The following is a 14,656-nucleotide window of genomic DNA, read 5'->3' on the forward strand; positions in this document are numbered from 1 at the left end:
TGTCAGCGCCCTTAAGGAAAGTCTGACACGGGTCAACAAGATAGAGCAAGGCTTAAATAAATAACGCAGGTAGAAGAGAAGCGGGGAAGTCGGCGATGCGATTCCTAGAATCTATCTGCTTACGAATGAAATGTGGGGACAAAAGTCATAAGCGCGGGATAATCAAACAGGCTAAAATAATGTCTAAAAGAATCCGAACACTTCACCCAACACCACCATAAGCCATTGGATTGAGACAACTTCACGTCTAAAGAAGATAATGAAATAAAGTTTAATTTTGATATTTTATATATAAAGATTAAGCCCTACTCTTCTATTCCTAATTGTCGTATACCCCTAATCGTCGCGCACTCCGGTTCACTTCTCAAGTGCCTGTCTATCTCCGGTTTATTCCCACGTAAACCATACTATGGCGACTTATTTGTCCCATTTCGATCCCACGGGACACGAAATGCGCCGCATGTGTAGAAACCCGCACTTATGGCTCTGTAGCGCGATGTAATTTGTGTCGATTGGAGGGAAGTGAGAGAAAGGGGGTAACAATTTAGTGTGCATAGAAAGGTAAGGCCAAGCCTCCATGCTTCGGTATGGTCTTAGTCGCTTGTCAGGTACCTATATAGTATTGTCTTATAAGCTGCTCTTTTCTTAGTAGTCCCTTTTACTTATTAGACCAGTCTGAAGAGATTTTGAGCTGGTTCTCTTGCCGTTGCTTATCACATTGACGATGAAGCCTGCTGCGTTGGCAGGGACTACCAAGGCCCAGTGGAGAGCGTCTTGGCCAGCATCGGTACCATTTGGTGCTTGAAAGTACTTCACACTTGATTCACCTCCAGGACATTTAGTGCTCCGGAAAATACTCTTGTGCCATAAAGCACCCTGTGGTATAGCTTCGTCTCGCTTGGAGAAGGCCGGGACCATTAAACCGCCGTTCTTCCAAGCGTGGATGAAGGCGGAGTATAGTGGCTAGAGGGCAGTATGATCGGAACCGTCAGGACTGGCGTATTGGCTAGGCTGGGCATCGGCGTTTTGCTCGGGCCAGAGGTTGCCGAAATGATGACTCTCGGGTCCATCATTCTATCAATTGTTAGCTACCAGAAGTCTGTTTGCGGGGTGATGATACTTACCCAAGTCAAAAGCTGGATGATATGGAGCTGGGGATCCATACTGAGGATGTTCTCCATTCTCTTGACAACCTTCATCTCACCACGGCGATACAAGTTTGCTCCGTACTATAATAGGTTAGCCACGGTCTTGTAGTATCACATTCAAGCTTAGCTTACCGCGTTCTTGTACTGAAGCATACTGATGGCTGGAGGCTGTGAGTGATCTAGTGAAAAATAGCTGGAGAATGACATACGCATCATAAGCGCTTGCCCTTCTTCTGAAGAGGTCCCATGGCCTTGATGTCCCTGGACAGACCACCTTCGTTGGTACCGTGGACTTCGGGCCAGGCTGACTCCCAGACACTGGCGCCGTCGATGAGGTCTCCCCAATAGTTCCACCAAGCGGGATAGCTCTCCCAAAATCCAGGGGTGTCATCAATACCAGGGACGAAGTACATCTCGTTGGCGAAAGACTTCTTCCAGGCGGTGAAATCCTTATCAGTCTGTCTGCCGGTGCTGAAGTCTGTTTCGTGTCAGCAATAGTAGGTTTATATAAATTTGAACTTAATGGTGATGAAAGGGAAGTTGTCAGGTCCATAGCGGAGATAAGAGTCACGACCCAGGAAACTCTTCAGGCTCGTCTCGTACTCCTTCGGCTGGATTGCAGAGTGAGTTCCACACTAAACCAAAGTAGAGAGAGCGAATACTTACACCTCCACAGTCTTTGCCGAGCTTCTTGTCGTAGCACCATGTACCAGTTGCATAAAGGTCGAGAGAAAGGGCCAGTTTGAACTTGCCACCTTTACTGACAAGGTCGTCGGCATAGCTATAAAGATGTCTTAAGTTTGCGGAACTCAATCGAGCTTGGGATACCCCACGTTGAGGAAGAATCCATCACGACTGTTTAAAATGATTAGTCGAGCCTTGACAGCATCAGTCCACATACCCCATGGCAATGGTATCGGCGATATCTTTGGGTGCATGTTCCTCGGTGATATCGCCAAGCTGCAAGATATTAGTGAACCAGTTATGCTCGAGGTAGCGTCTTCATACCATGTAATGAGATAATATCAGCTTTGGTGCAGCCCGTTCCTCGATGCTGCGGGCTGCCGCGAGGCTTGCTAGAAGCCCGGTGAAAAGAATAGATAAACGAATTGCTAAAGAATTTCGCGGATGCATGAGCTTCTAAAGTCCTTGAAGCATCGAGAACATCTCGTATTTTTATATCTACAGGGTCTTGCCGCTAGAACATTTTACACAATCCTTGTTGCAATCCTTCACTTTGAACTCACTGCCGTTCAGTTCTCAAAGCCTGCCAGTCAGCCGTCGTAGTGTCGCATTGAGAAGTGTCTGGTATTTTAGTTGAATCCTTCAGAGCAAGCATAGTATTCCAGAATTGAGACGAGGCTCCATTTGCGCTGCTGACGACCATTCATCCCGCATCCTCGCGCCCGCAATTGGCACAATCGAACCGTGCTGGAACCTTAATTACCAATAGCATCATTTGGCGAGTCAAAGTGTTAATGGCAGGCGCATTGAAGATCTGAGGGCAGCCTTGATATCATCGTTTTGACGGATTTATGGGGACCGAATAATTTAGCCATCGGCAGTCCTAATATGCTACGAGTGTATTCCCGACCCTGGCTAATTCCCTTGATCGACATTGCCGAATGCAACTCAATTAAATGACAGTTTTTAATCACTCAAGGTGAATGCAAAAGGAAATATTTATACCATATAATATGTACGAATACTTCTAAAGCCTCGCTCCTCTCCACTCTTTTTTCACGCGTCTACCAAGTGAAGGATTCTTCAACATAGCGAACAACAACACCATGTCTCGCCAATGCAGCGCAGACATACCGAGCTTCATCACACATCGCATGTGGACCACAAATAACAACCGTAGTTCCACCAATAGCGTTCTCCAATTCCGTCGTCAAAACTCTCTTTATGTCCATGCGCTCACCGATCGAGACGTGGGTCTCGATATGGCCCCAGCTGGAGGATTCACCAACTTCTTTTTCCTCAGCGGCATCCCCACCTACAATCATACTCTTGACCACATCGACAAGGCCCTTGCTTTTGATTCCCCAGTAGAGCTTAGTGGTTCCCAGGGGCTTGGCGTACATCGACAGGGAGGCTTGGAGAGATGACAGGACGCCTGCGATACCAACACCACCGGAGATGACAAGGGTATTCGGGTATTCGGTATTGGGCTCGAAGCGGCTGGTGTCTTCGTGGCCATAAGAGGACTCGATAAGAACGGGGATGGCGATGCCAGTGTCTGCTTTCTTTGCGAGCTTGGCGGTCATGCCACGGAGGTTCTGGACGAATAGTGTGATACCAGGCTTAGTGGTGTTTCTGTGGACTCCAAGCTGGCGGATGTTGGACACGGCGCCTGCCATCTCCTTGGAAGTTGATGCCTCAGTCGGTGAGACAGCGGCCTCATTCTCAGACTGAGTATGCGAAGCGGAGCTTGACATTATGGACTCTCCGTCAAGCTGACCTTTGCTGCAGTTGACAATTGAGAAAGGGTGGTTCTCCCATACGCGCCAAGACAGTGTAGGGAAATAAGCAAAACAATGACCATGGGCATCGACACCGGGGATGTCAACTCGCAGATACTTATCGTCAATGCGAGTGACATATGCCTTCTTGATACCATATCTGGAGATGCGTAGAATGCGAAGGACTCTCTCAAGGCCCCAGAAAGCAAAAGCGATTATGAGCCAGATCTCGAAACCGCTTGTGTCCTGGTAGAGGAAAGCAATATGATACCAAGAAGCGACCAGAGCACCGACAGTCAAGAGGATGTGCGTGATGAGGAAGACCTCATACAAGATCTTTCGGATAGGGAGCATAGAGAAAGGAATCAAGGCAGAGAACAAGACGGTTCCAACAACACCAACGTACCAGTAAGGGTATGTCAGAACGAGGGGATATGAGTGTTGCTCGATCATGATGCGAAGCCAGAGAAGTGAGTGAAGAGCGACTTGGATGACACATATTGTGGCAGTCCATCGATGGAGGAGAAGAAAGGTTGAGTAGGACCAGTTAGTCAATCGCAGAAGCACGCTGCTACGCCCAGCGTAGAGGATGACAATGGGGATGTTGGCAAATGCAATGGAACCAGCACGGTTTCCGATATGACGCATCAGTTCATAGTGACGATCAGGAAAGATACCGTTCGGTGTGTAGTTGGGGTATCCTTCAAACGTGGCCAGACAATTGATGCCGATGAGGTAGATAATGAAGAGAGCCTGACCTCGAGTTGGCACCATGCCGATTCCAAGCGTGGCCACGCTGTGCTGCTTACCCCAAGCCGGAGGGTCGATAAGATAGCCGTACACCTTGCTTCTGAAGGATGTTGGCAGGGGAAGGAAGCGGAGGAGGGAGAAGCCAATCGGGACCATGACACATGTCATAAAGGCCAGGATACTATGAAAGATCAGTTTTGTTTACACTATAAGAAGATATTCACTTACGAGTACATGGACTCATTCTTGGCCACAGCTTTGTATCCTCTGACACCATTCATATAACTCTGAAAGGTAGCTGCGTCGATAGAGATGGTCCTATTAAAAACTGTCTCTTCAGGCGACATTGGCTTTGGTACACTTGTAGTGTTGACCTGAGCCAAAGCCTCAGGGTACGACCATCGAATTGACTTTGACTCATAAATCATCAAGGTCTCCCAAAAGTTCTCAACCTTGTAGATCTTCACATCTTTGGGGCAATAAGAGTGGATGCAGTACGCCATGGAGGTCAAGTAGGAAGGATCGTTTGAAAAGCATTCTGCCGATGGATATGCCTCTGCCTTCTCCTCTGCCGTCATGCCTGCATACTCTGGACAGTCGAGAGTGCTAGGCATTGCGTATGAACACGCTTGGGCACATGGTACCGGGTAAGAGTCCCTTCCATAGCCCTCAAGAGGAACTGTGGCTGATGTGCAGGGGAGGAGAGAAAGTGCTGACAGCACGATTGCTAATGCCGGCATTGTAGTGTAAGACCACATGGTGGCTGATGCCCAAGACTAAAAGATCTGATAATTAAAAGGTGAAGATCTGAGGGACTTGGGAGACAGAAGAGCTCGGTAGTTGATCCTTAAGTAACATCGCGGGCCCAAGATGGATAAAATACCTCTTGTTCCAGAAACAGTGACCTTTAGCAAAAGATCCCTCAAAAGATTCCATGGCTGCATTCTAGATCCGTGATCGCCGGATATCGTTCGTTTTGGTAAACGGCTATTGGTTTAGTGTCAGGAGAGAGAAACCTGGGTCATGGGTTTTGTGGCTTGTTGATTAGCATCAGCCTTTGGGAACTGGAAGGGATAGGCCATGTTGAGGGGATGCTTGGGGCCCGTTTTGCTGGATGCAGACTTTCCCAGGGTCGGAGGGAGACCGAGAGTTTGCGCTTGGTTAGTACGGTCTCGTGTTTGTGGGCATGGCTCCAGTTACCTATACAGAGCTTCACAGCTTCAGATCAGCATCTTCAACATAAAGTAGTAGAAACAATACTACAGTTTGGTCCATTTCAGTCCCATACTGAATCTTGGGAATAACAAGTGCCCGTCTTGGCAACGTGCCGATATCTCACCTCTTGGCGATATCACTTCTTGGCAACCAAGTCCAAGGAACCATCAGCCCTCCAAGGAATTCAACCCCATGTCACCACTGGTCACAGTGAGACATGGCGTTCCAGAACCCTTAATTCCGCCCACTGAGAGTAGCACAGTGACGCAGCGGAATTCTGCATGCAGCCAGGCAAATTTTTCGTTTAGCTGTGCCGAACTGCCGCAGCCACTGATCAGATAAAGAGAGCTATCCCACGTGTTCTAGACCCAAAATGGAAATTTGGTCGGATCGCGCGGGGTCCTGGCTGATTGATAAGATGGATCTGATTGATAAAAGGGACTAGGGCAGGACTAGCATGTGATGGACTGTGGGACAAGGGCTTGGCGGAGATCCCCGTTGACGAGTGTAACGAGAGCTTTTTACCCTAATTTTAGGTAATAGTCTGCGTGATCACCAGCAACAGTTTGTGTTTCTTGGTCCTTGTTACGATGGTGATTGCAGATCATCTCTGAGACATAGGATGTATTCTATTCAACATGATATCTTTAGACTTCAACTCACTGCAGGAGTTGTCATGAGGTAATATTGCTGAAACAACTCAGCCGCCTCGGTTAATAACACCTGATATCTCTCCACTACAGCATACAGCTAGCTCAATTAGGCTTGCATCGGGACTTCTCGACGTCGTACGAAATTTTCATCGGCATTTTCGTGACTAACAGCCATCTTAACTTCCTCGCCTGTTCCAGACCCCTACCATTTCGGCTCGCATAGCCGTTTCATTCACATGGGGGAACATTCTGGACCATTGTAGATGAGGTAAAATAATAACTCTCGCAGTATGCATAACTCTTGATCACCCTGTCACGCTGCTTCAACCTAACCCGATATCGTCAAGTTTATTGGTTAGTAGCTTTTTATCACGCCAGAGGCTGCTGTAGATAATTGATCTATGTGCCGAGTTCCGAGATAATGAATAAGGTTATCAGATCATTTACGCCCTACTCGAGAGACGATGCCTAACTAATGACAGCTTCCACGCTGATCATTCGGACCCTCGGGATGTTTACTGGATGCCGTGCTCGTGGTTCACGTACTTTAGATGGCGTTGCGGAATATGAGAGGCTGGAGATAATTTATTTCTCGCACTAGAATCGCTTTCATGCGGTATCGGCCATCTTGGTAGCTCTCCACTTCCGTGGCAACCCATGATCAGGGTCTCGAGAACCAACAGCCGATTTTCTCCGCCAATCCGGTACCCTAGAGCTACGTTTAATGGTCATAATTGATAATACATATGACCCGAGAACAAAACTCAATCAATGACTTTCAAGTCCATCGACCGTGAGATCAAAACCTGCTGCCCGAAATCGGTCCACAAATGTGATACCCAACGTTGATGGCGTCAATGGTCCTGCACCAGTAGCCTCAGGCTTGTTCATCTGATTAATTGTCGCTGCAGCCTCCACCGCTAAAATTGCCGCCATGTCAACCAGCGTTCCCTTGTAGCTGAACTTTGCAAACGCCACTGGCTCTTCCTTGCCAGTCACGTAACCAACTGCTTTCCATTCCGCGCTCTCGATCTTGTGGCTTTCATCTCTGTCGGGTCCAGATCCTCGATCGAAAGACTTGCCACGGACGAAGGATCTGAAGCAAGGCACTGCAAGCAAGAGAATGCCCAGTTTTGTGACGATGTGCATGAGTAGTGCAGATATGAGGCCAGTGGCTGGGCTGTATTCTTTGTAAACGAAGTCTTGTCCGTAAATCTTCGAATTCAAGGCTGCTGATCGTTGGACGACGGACTGATTCCCCCACGCAACGAAGGATGTTGCCAGATGTCCAAGATGTTGGTCGTAACCATGACCCAGAAGTTCCTTGCTTTTCTTGACCACATGTTTGGGATCTGGCAACAAGACCGAGGTGTCAGAAGTCAACCAGCCATTGATCCCATAAGTCTCAGCCACGTCAAGAACAGTATGCAGGGAACCACCTTGCATCCCAAGCATGTTGAGCTTTCCAGAGCATACGATTTCAGATGCTATTGGTAGGCCTTGGAGATCAGATGGAGCACTTGATCCCGAGATAGCCGGGATGATAATTGCACCTGAACCTTTGGCCACCTGGTTAAAATCACGAATCATTTCGGCGATCCATGCAGTCTCGGTGTTAAGGTCGACATAATGGGTGCCGTTACAGGCACAGGCTTCAACGACGGGAGTGCCATGGCAGTGATATGGTCCGATGCCGTTAGTCAGAACCTTTTTGACAATGGGTTCGAGACCTTCAGCGTCAAGTTGAGAGATAACGTAAGTCTCTGGCCCCAATCGATCTGGATCGATAGCCCGTAAGTCTTGGCGCAGCGCTTCAAGCTTTGCGGCTGAACGATCTGCAATGCACCACCTCGTATTTGTTGGGAAGGTCTTGGTAATGTGCTCTGCGCAGATTGTGGCGGTCCATCCTGTGGCCCCCAGGATGGTTATCTCATCGGTTGGAGTGCTCATTTTGTCTTGCTGAATACCAGTGATTCACGCCCTGACTGCATAGGTGTTCTTATATCCTGTTGACGATTTAAACGTCCATCGTGGTCAGAATTACTCATCTTACGAATACGTATTGGTTCTCAGTATTCTGCCTCCATCTATTGCGTAACGCTACCCTGTTTGATAAGCGGATGGTAGAGCACGTTCGATTATGGACGAATAACGGACGAACCAATTGAGTAAGCGTTGCGCACCACTCCACAGACCGAATCACTGAGCGTCATGTTATGAATAATGTAGCTATTTGTAATATAACCTAGTGTGCCTCTATACCTTGAGACAATTCGCAAATATCGCCATGGAACTAAAAATTGAGCGTGTTCAGAACCCCCACATTTCTATATGTAGCGTCTGCATCCACACAAAATGGTTTGGGAATTCCTCCAGGATCTTGCCAATGTATACGTGCCAATCATCGTCCCACCTCCTGGCAACATACACCGTAACAGCATACTCCCAGTATGATGGGTACCAGCCAGATGCAGCCCAGTCAAGAAGGACCACGGTGTTCTGGGGTGTAATCATGATGTTTTTGCGCTGAAAACCGCCGTGTGTAAAAACAGGTTTCCCGTTCCCCATGAAGACTCTTGGAAGTACCCTGCGATAAAAGTTGACTCTTTGTCGTGCTGTTTCACCGCTTTCATACAGATACTTGTCTATAACGCCACTCAAGGATTCGTCCTCAGTTGCGAATGACCGATCAATCGCGGGTACTGGCTCTGCTGCCCAAAAGAATTCATCGCGAAGCTTCGACCCGTCCAGACTCCCGAAATACCCTGAGTGAGGTATCTCACGGACAGCCTGCATTGCCGATCGAAGTTGCGCAGCAATGCTGATTTTTTCAGATGCTTGTAGGCCTCCCCAGATGTCTTGCAAAGTATGTCCGTGAATCCTCTCCATGACGATATATGTCTTCTTCAGTCTGTCTCCGATATCCCGCTGGTATACGGCAAAGACCTTGGGAACATGCACGGTTGTATGTTCTCTGACAAAACGCATGTTTTCGGCCTCGAGGGGCTCAACGCAAACTCCAAGCTTTGCCACATAATGGTCATTGAGGGCTACAATGCACTTGCTGTTATGATCTCCGATGCGATTTGGCGCGTTTTCGATATCCTGTAGCGACGGAAGAGGCTCCGGGAGGCCTTCAGAAGTCTCCTCGAAAAGAACTTCAAATGACCACGGTACAGGAATTGGCGGAGGAGGCGGCGACAGAGAGAGAGAACGAGGTAAATCGCCCATTGTGTTGTAAGGTCTTAGTGCTTTCGTGCTAGCGCCAGGATATTGCCAGTAACAGAAAATGCCTAGTAGAACAGGCTGGACTCGCAGAGAGATATACGATTTTCTCAGCATTTAGACTGGTACGTTTCTAATTGAGGGGATAATCATGGAACAGGGAATCAATCACTCATTCGCGTGCGATAAACATGACGTGCCGCGCGCTACCGCTCTAGGCACCAACCCCCAAGGAGGCCGATCGCAAGATTATTCATTGGTTACCAAACGCTTGCTACCCTTGACGTGCTGGAACATTTGCCAGAAGAGGCCCCAGCGATTAAAGTCTTCTATGAACTCTTCTAACCCTGTAGTTTGTGTCATATTTCTTTCCCTCATTTCACCGCGAGGCATAGCTTCTCTCCCGCATAATCATCTACATTATCTACAACATGTAATGTTTCCCAGGTGCTCTTGTCCACCCCATATAAACTTCAGCACACGTTGCTTAAGTGCACATCATAGAGGTAATAAATCATAGACTCAAGCAGTGATGATTAATTTAAATGACTCCAACGATGACTATATATATAAGCTAGCAAATAACGACGAACTCGTATAGAGTAATAAATCGATAGGCAAAATTTTCATTCCGACATGATCTCAAGATATAAAACATTCCGAACTCGATCTATGTGGACAATCTTGCGGGTTTACTGTCGGCGATCCACTTTTCGAGAAGAGCTATCGTTCCCGTAGGCTTGTTCTGGGCTGGGAAGTCTTGGTCCGTATAGGTGAGGAGGGAGAGGAGCAGATACCGGTGGCTGCTGACCATAAGGGGTCGACACAGAGGTCCTGGTAGAACTTTGGGTACTGTAATACGCTTGCCTGTATGCCTCACTTGGGCTAGGGATTCTAGGATCCTGAGAACACCGAGGGGGAGTAACAGACGCTGATGATGGCTGACGATAAGCGGCCTGCGTACCAACACTAGAAGAGCGCCCGTAGGCCTCGCTTGCGGTGGGGATACTGGTATATTGGGAGCGCTGAGGAGGCGGGGCTGACACAGACGATGGCTGACGGTAAGTGGCGGACGTGGAGGGAACACTCGGAGGTTGAGTCCTGTAAGGGGCTTGTCCATAAGCCTCACTTGGACTGGGGATCCTCGAGTTTTCGGCTTGCCGAGGAGGAGGGACAGGTAGTGACGGCTGCAGGCTAGGTATGCCTGGAGTTGCGGCAGTAGAAGAACCATGTGTACCATACGGGGCTTGCCTTATAGGCGGAGCAGGCGCACCAGCCTTCTCGTAATGCGTATCATAGGCTTGACGGTAATGTTTTGCCTCTTTCACAGAGTTATCTGCCAGCTTTTCATGCTGCTTTCTTGCTCTCGCATTCTTGTATGCATACGGGTGTTTATCCAAGAAGTCATTGCGAGTACTGGCATGCCTAAGCAGGACGAACAACAGAGTTCTGTGTTAGTCTTTTGAATGTCTTTGTTCAGATTGCATATCACAGATAGCTATCTTAATCTTGAAGGGTATAGCACTTACAAGTTTGTGTCAGTTGCCGCCTGAGCTGCTGGCAAAACCAGGTCCTGGTGCTGCCTCTGCTGCAGCATCTGGAAATTGCCATTTGGGCCAATAGCTTCTTTCAAGCTCTTTTCGTACTGATCTCGCGAGGCGTTGGACTGCTCGCGCCATTGGCTGTAGGTATTGTAATCGCGCTCCGCTTGGGGAGCGGGATGTAGTCGAGTATTCACATTCTGGCCATATATTTGTTTACGGGTATTGGTATATGACTGATACTCCTTGGTGGTAAGTTTGGTATAAGACTGAACATTGTGCTGGTTGGAAGACATGACTTAAACAAACAAATATACAAGACTTGAAACAAGAGTAGTACAATAAGCGTAACTCGCTGAAAGATGTAATAGAAAATGACTGAGATGCTTAAAGATGTCGAATTATTGTCGATAGTTGAGTCCTGATTGTCCATTTTATATTCATTGACTCTCATGATTTCCCTCCGCTCAAACGCGACATTCCCTTTCTGCCACCATGGTCCGAAAATCATGACAGACCAACACCAGGTTGCATTCGTTTCCGGGAGACTCCTCAGGTGAGGCTGTACTGAACCTGATCCCCATAATTGAGCCTGGCATCGCTAACGCCGCCAATCCAGACAGATAGCGCCGTGTACAGCCGCCAGTCGAAATAGTGATTGCATGCACCTGAGACAAGAAGCCAGATGTTCAGACCTGGCGGGTAAGAATCGCAATTTACTAAATATAATCTTTTGTTTGGTTAAGCGCCAACTTATTGGCAGCGGCTATCATAGTCGGACCTCATTGGTGGTGATGTGACATGGGTTAAGCGCTGAGCAGCACTTTGCCCCTCATCTTCACGTGACGGTTTCAACATGGAGCATGCAATTCCAGTTGCCTTGCTCTCATCCTTTTCCTCACATTATGTCGTTCTTCGGAAGATTTACACAATTCATCACAACGAGACAAATCAAACCTCCAGCCTCTTTATTGTTCTTCTCAATATGCCTCTAGAAAGTCTAGCACCAGAACTGGTGTCTCTTATCTTACAAAATGTTGACTCACCTCGCGGTCTCCACGACCTGATTGCAGCATCGCCTGCCTGTTTGCGAGTCTTCTTACAAACGCCATATCTCATTCTTTCAGCTGTGGTGCGAAATGCATTACCAAGTGGGACGATCAAACATTATCTCGCTGCTTCGCAAGCCCCTCAACGTCAGACTAGGGATGAGATATTGTTGTTCCTGGATGAATACTTCAGTGACTCTTCGCCATTCAAATTTCCGGCAAACCGGACAGATCTTGTATCGTTTTGCCAACTTTACCATCGTGTAGATTATCTCGTCAACCTGTTTTTGCATCAGATGCAGCAACTTGGGTTTGACGAATCGATACTTGCGCCTTCATCTTCCGAATCTACTCGACTTCACAGAGCGTTTCTACGATATGAAATCTACTGCAGCGTCTTTGCACCCCATGACATTGAACCATGGGAGCATCCTTTACTGTTCCATCAATTCTCTGGTATTGAACAGTTCGATCTATTCTTGAGGCAACTGACGCCATGGGAGGTAGAGGAAATGGCCTGTGTCCAAGTATACTTTGCCCTTCTCACAGGCGGCTATATTAGTCAACTTGAGGAGCAGCTCATTGAAGCTGTCAAGAACGCCCCTGGGCTTGTATGGCCATCATCTCCAGACTCAAAAACAGGAGAAGAAGCCGACAAAAAGGAAGAGGAAGAGATGGTGAGCAAGCGAGACGACATGAGGGAATTCAAAAACTTAGATCTCACCAGTCTGTTGTTATTCTCCAAAGACGGCATATATAGTTCCCCGGATAGTATCACCCACATGACCTCTCTGGGCCTTGACTTCATCTATTTGCTCTGTAAATCAGAGGACCGAAGGTCCGAGTTGATTCGTTCGAACTCTCCGGACTACCGCGAGTTCCTGCCGGAAGCCCTCAACCACTCGACGGCATGGACACCAGAGGACCAATATCAGGGTATCTCTGTGGAAGAAACAGACTCGCTAGATGATCCATCACGCGAGAACCTCGGCTTCATCTTGTTCGGAAAGAATGACAATATGGGAACGGCATATCTACCTATCGATCCAACAGGTTCTCACTACTCAATACTTAGGCGACTCGGTTACGTCTTCTGGGACTCTTGGAGAATACAATCTCCTGAAATATCTGATAGACTTAAGGCGGTAGAGAAGATGACATATGATGAAATACACGAGTTATTTAATAGGCCATGGCGAAAGGGAGCTGAGGCTAGGCTTCAGGGGGTAAAGCTCCCACGAGATCAGTTTGAGAAGATCGAAAGAGAATTTGGATACATCGAAGACGCTGAAGATTCGGAGTAGGTGGAACCAACACCATATGATAGACTAATACATACTTGGCAGCTCTTTAGCTCGTGCCCCCCCTCCAAAACCCTTTATGAATTAATTCTAGCCAACTATGTGGGTATGATAAACCCTAGCCAAGGACATAATCAGTTCTATAATATTGGTATTACAAGATGCTACACGAAGGCGCCTAACTTAACTACATCCACTGCTTATTCCCGAATTTCGAGACAAGAGCCCCACTGCTGCCTTTTTCCAAAGAGGCCTCATTCATGACTTTCAAGACAGCTTTGGCCGAGTCTACAGGGGTGCTCGGGCCCGTGAAGTGCGGGGCATAGTTGACAAACTTGCTCCCTAGCTTCGTCACCTTTTCTTTCTGCTCTTCGGTCACTGTGCAACGTCAGAGTTATCAAGTATAAAACCACTGTCGACACTTCCAGAACAGATACTCATGAAAAGAACTCCATCTTGCGCGTAGCGAGCGGCGAACTTGGCGGCGAGAACGGTTACTGGAGAATACTTGGATAAAACCAAACTAAGAGGACCGGGGGTCAGTTGTAGGGTAGACCGAATAGCATCTAGTCAGACTTACGCCAAGACAGCGCGATGCTCCTGTTGACAGATAAGAAGGCATTTTAATATATATATATATTAATCAAGATGGGAGATAGAAGCCCAGGTTTAAATCGATAGTATTGGGGATTTTTCTCAAATATAGATAATGTTCTTTATTAAAGGCGTCTTCATATGTTATATACATGGGGCATGAAAACGTATCTTGCCAAGCACATTGATGATGAATTTTGCATTTCTTTCTGTCTTTCAAACCAAAGCCTCTTTAACCTTCTAGCTTGCGCAAAATTTACTCTATAAATCATCTCAAACATGGGCCTTATTAATAATATTCACAAGCATACACTGACGCTTCCTTGTTATGGTCCTTGATCTGATTTTGGGGTTCCACTCCTGGTACGACATCCAACACACGAGCAACGCTAACCCCATTTGTTACCATCCTCAGGTTGACTTTTACACCGAGTTATTATTAGGGCCTTCACATAAGAACATCGTAATTACAAAGCAAAGCTAAGTAACATTAAATGTGAAAGATCTAAGATGCCACGTGAAGATAAAAGAGGACTGACTCTTGGTATTTATATTTACTTCTTCTAAAGCGCAAGAATAGGCCCTCCTACCACCGCTCTTCAACGAAGCTTCTTTTATAACTTTCTAACACAGACTTTGCCTTGCCCTCGGGTGCAGTCGGGTCCTTATAGTGCGGGAGTAACCGAACAGGTTGGTAGCTTGCTGATCGAACCTT

At 47.4% G+C, this 14,656-nt stretch overlaps 6 protein-coding genes across 6 annotated transcripts; 1 reads left to right on the forward strand and 5 right to left on the reverse strand.

Moving 5' to 3' along the window:
• Positions 1-645: 645 nt before the first annotated feature.
• Positions 646-2,282, reverse strand: FOBCDRAFT_194037 (uncharacterized protein; the record flags this gene model as incomplete). Its single annotated transcript, XM_059608772.1, has 8 exons — positions 646-963; positions 1,125-1,229; positions 1,281-1,327; positions 1,420-1,626; positions 1,720-1,783; positions 1,815-1,929; positions 2,050-2,108; positions 2,157-2,282. 8 exons carry the CDS (start codon positions 2,280-2,282, stop codon positions 646-648), a joined length of 1,041 nt encoding a protein of 346 aa, XP_059466498.1.
• A 614-nt stretch (positions 2,283-2,896) lies between these two features.
• Positions 2,897-5,121, reverse strand: FOBCDRAFT_194038 (ferric reductase like transmembrane component-domain-containing protein; the record flags this gene model as incomplete). Its single annotated transcript, XM_059608773.1, has 2 exons — positions 2,897-4,544; positions 4,592-5,121. 2 exons carry the CDS (start codon positions 5,119-5,121, stop codon positions 2,897-2,899), a joined length of 2,178 nt encoding a protein of 725 aa, XP_059466499.1.
• A 1,878-nt stretch (positions 5,122-6,999) lies between these two features.
• On the reverse strand, positions 7,000-8,181 carry FOBCDRAFT_234872 (uncharacterized protein; the record flags this gene model as incomplete). Its single annotated transcript, XM_059609991.1, has 2 exons — positions 7,000-7,883; positions 7,962-8,181. The coding sequence occupies 2 exons, from the start codon at positions 8,179-8,181 to the stop codon at positions 7,000-7,002; spliced, it is 1,104 nt and encodes a 367-aa protein (XP_059463703.1).
• A 360-nt stretch (positions 8,182-8,541) lies between these two features.
• Positions 8,542-9,462, reverse strand: FOBCDRAFT_234873 (kinase-like domain-containing protein; the record flags this gene model as incomplete). Its single annotated transcript, XM_031180321.3, has 1 exon — positions 8,542-9,462. One exon carries the CDS (start codon positions 9,460-9,462, stop codon positions 8,542-8,544), a length of 921 nt encoding a protein of 306 aa, XP_031041089.3.
• Positions 9,463-10,507: 1,045 nt separating this feature from the next.
• On the forward strand, positions 10,508-13,435 carry FOBCDRAFT_234874 (uncharacterized protein; the record flags this gene model as incomplete). Its single annotated transcript, XM_031180322.3, has 3 exons — positions 10,508-10,517; positions 11,993-13,346; positions 13,393-13,435. The coding sequence occupies 3 exons, from the start codon at positions 10,508-10,510 to the stop codon at positions 13,433-13,435; spliced, it is 1,407 nt and encodes a 468-aa protein (XP_031041090.3).
• A 99-nt stretch (positions 13,436-13,534) lies between these two features.
• Positions 13,535-14,350, reverse strand: FOBCDRAFT_194043 (uncharacterized protein; the record flags this gene model as incomplete). Its single annotated transcript, XM_059608774.1, has 3 exons — positions 13,535-13,725; positions 13,928-13,947; positions 14,253-14,350. 3 exons carry the CDS (start codon positions 14,348-14,350, stop codon positions 13,535-13,537), a joined length of 309 nt encoding a protein of 102 aa, XP_059466500.1.
• Positions 14,351-14,656: the final 306 nt, after the last annotated feature.

This window comes from Fusarium oxysporum, chromosome I (assembly GCF_013085055.1).
Source record: "Fusarium oxysporum Fo47 chromosome I, complete sequence".
Taxonomy (NCBI): domain Eukaryota; kingdom Fungi; phylum Ascomycota; class Sordariomycetes; order Hypocreales; family Nectriaceae; genus Fusarium; species Fusarium oxysporum.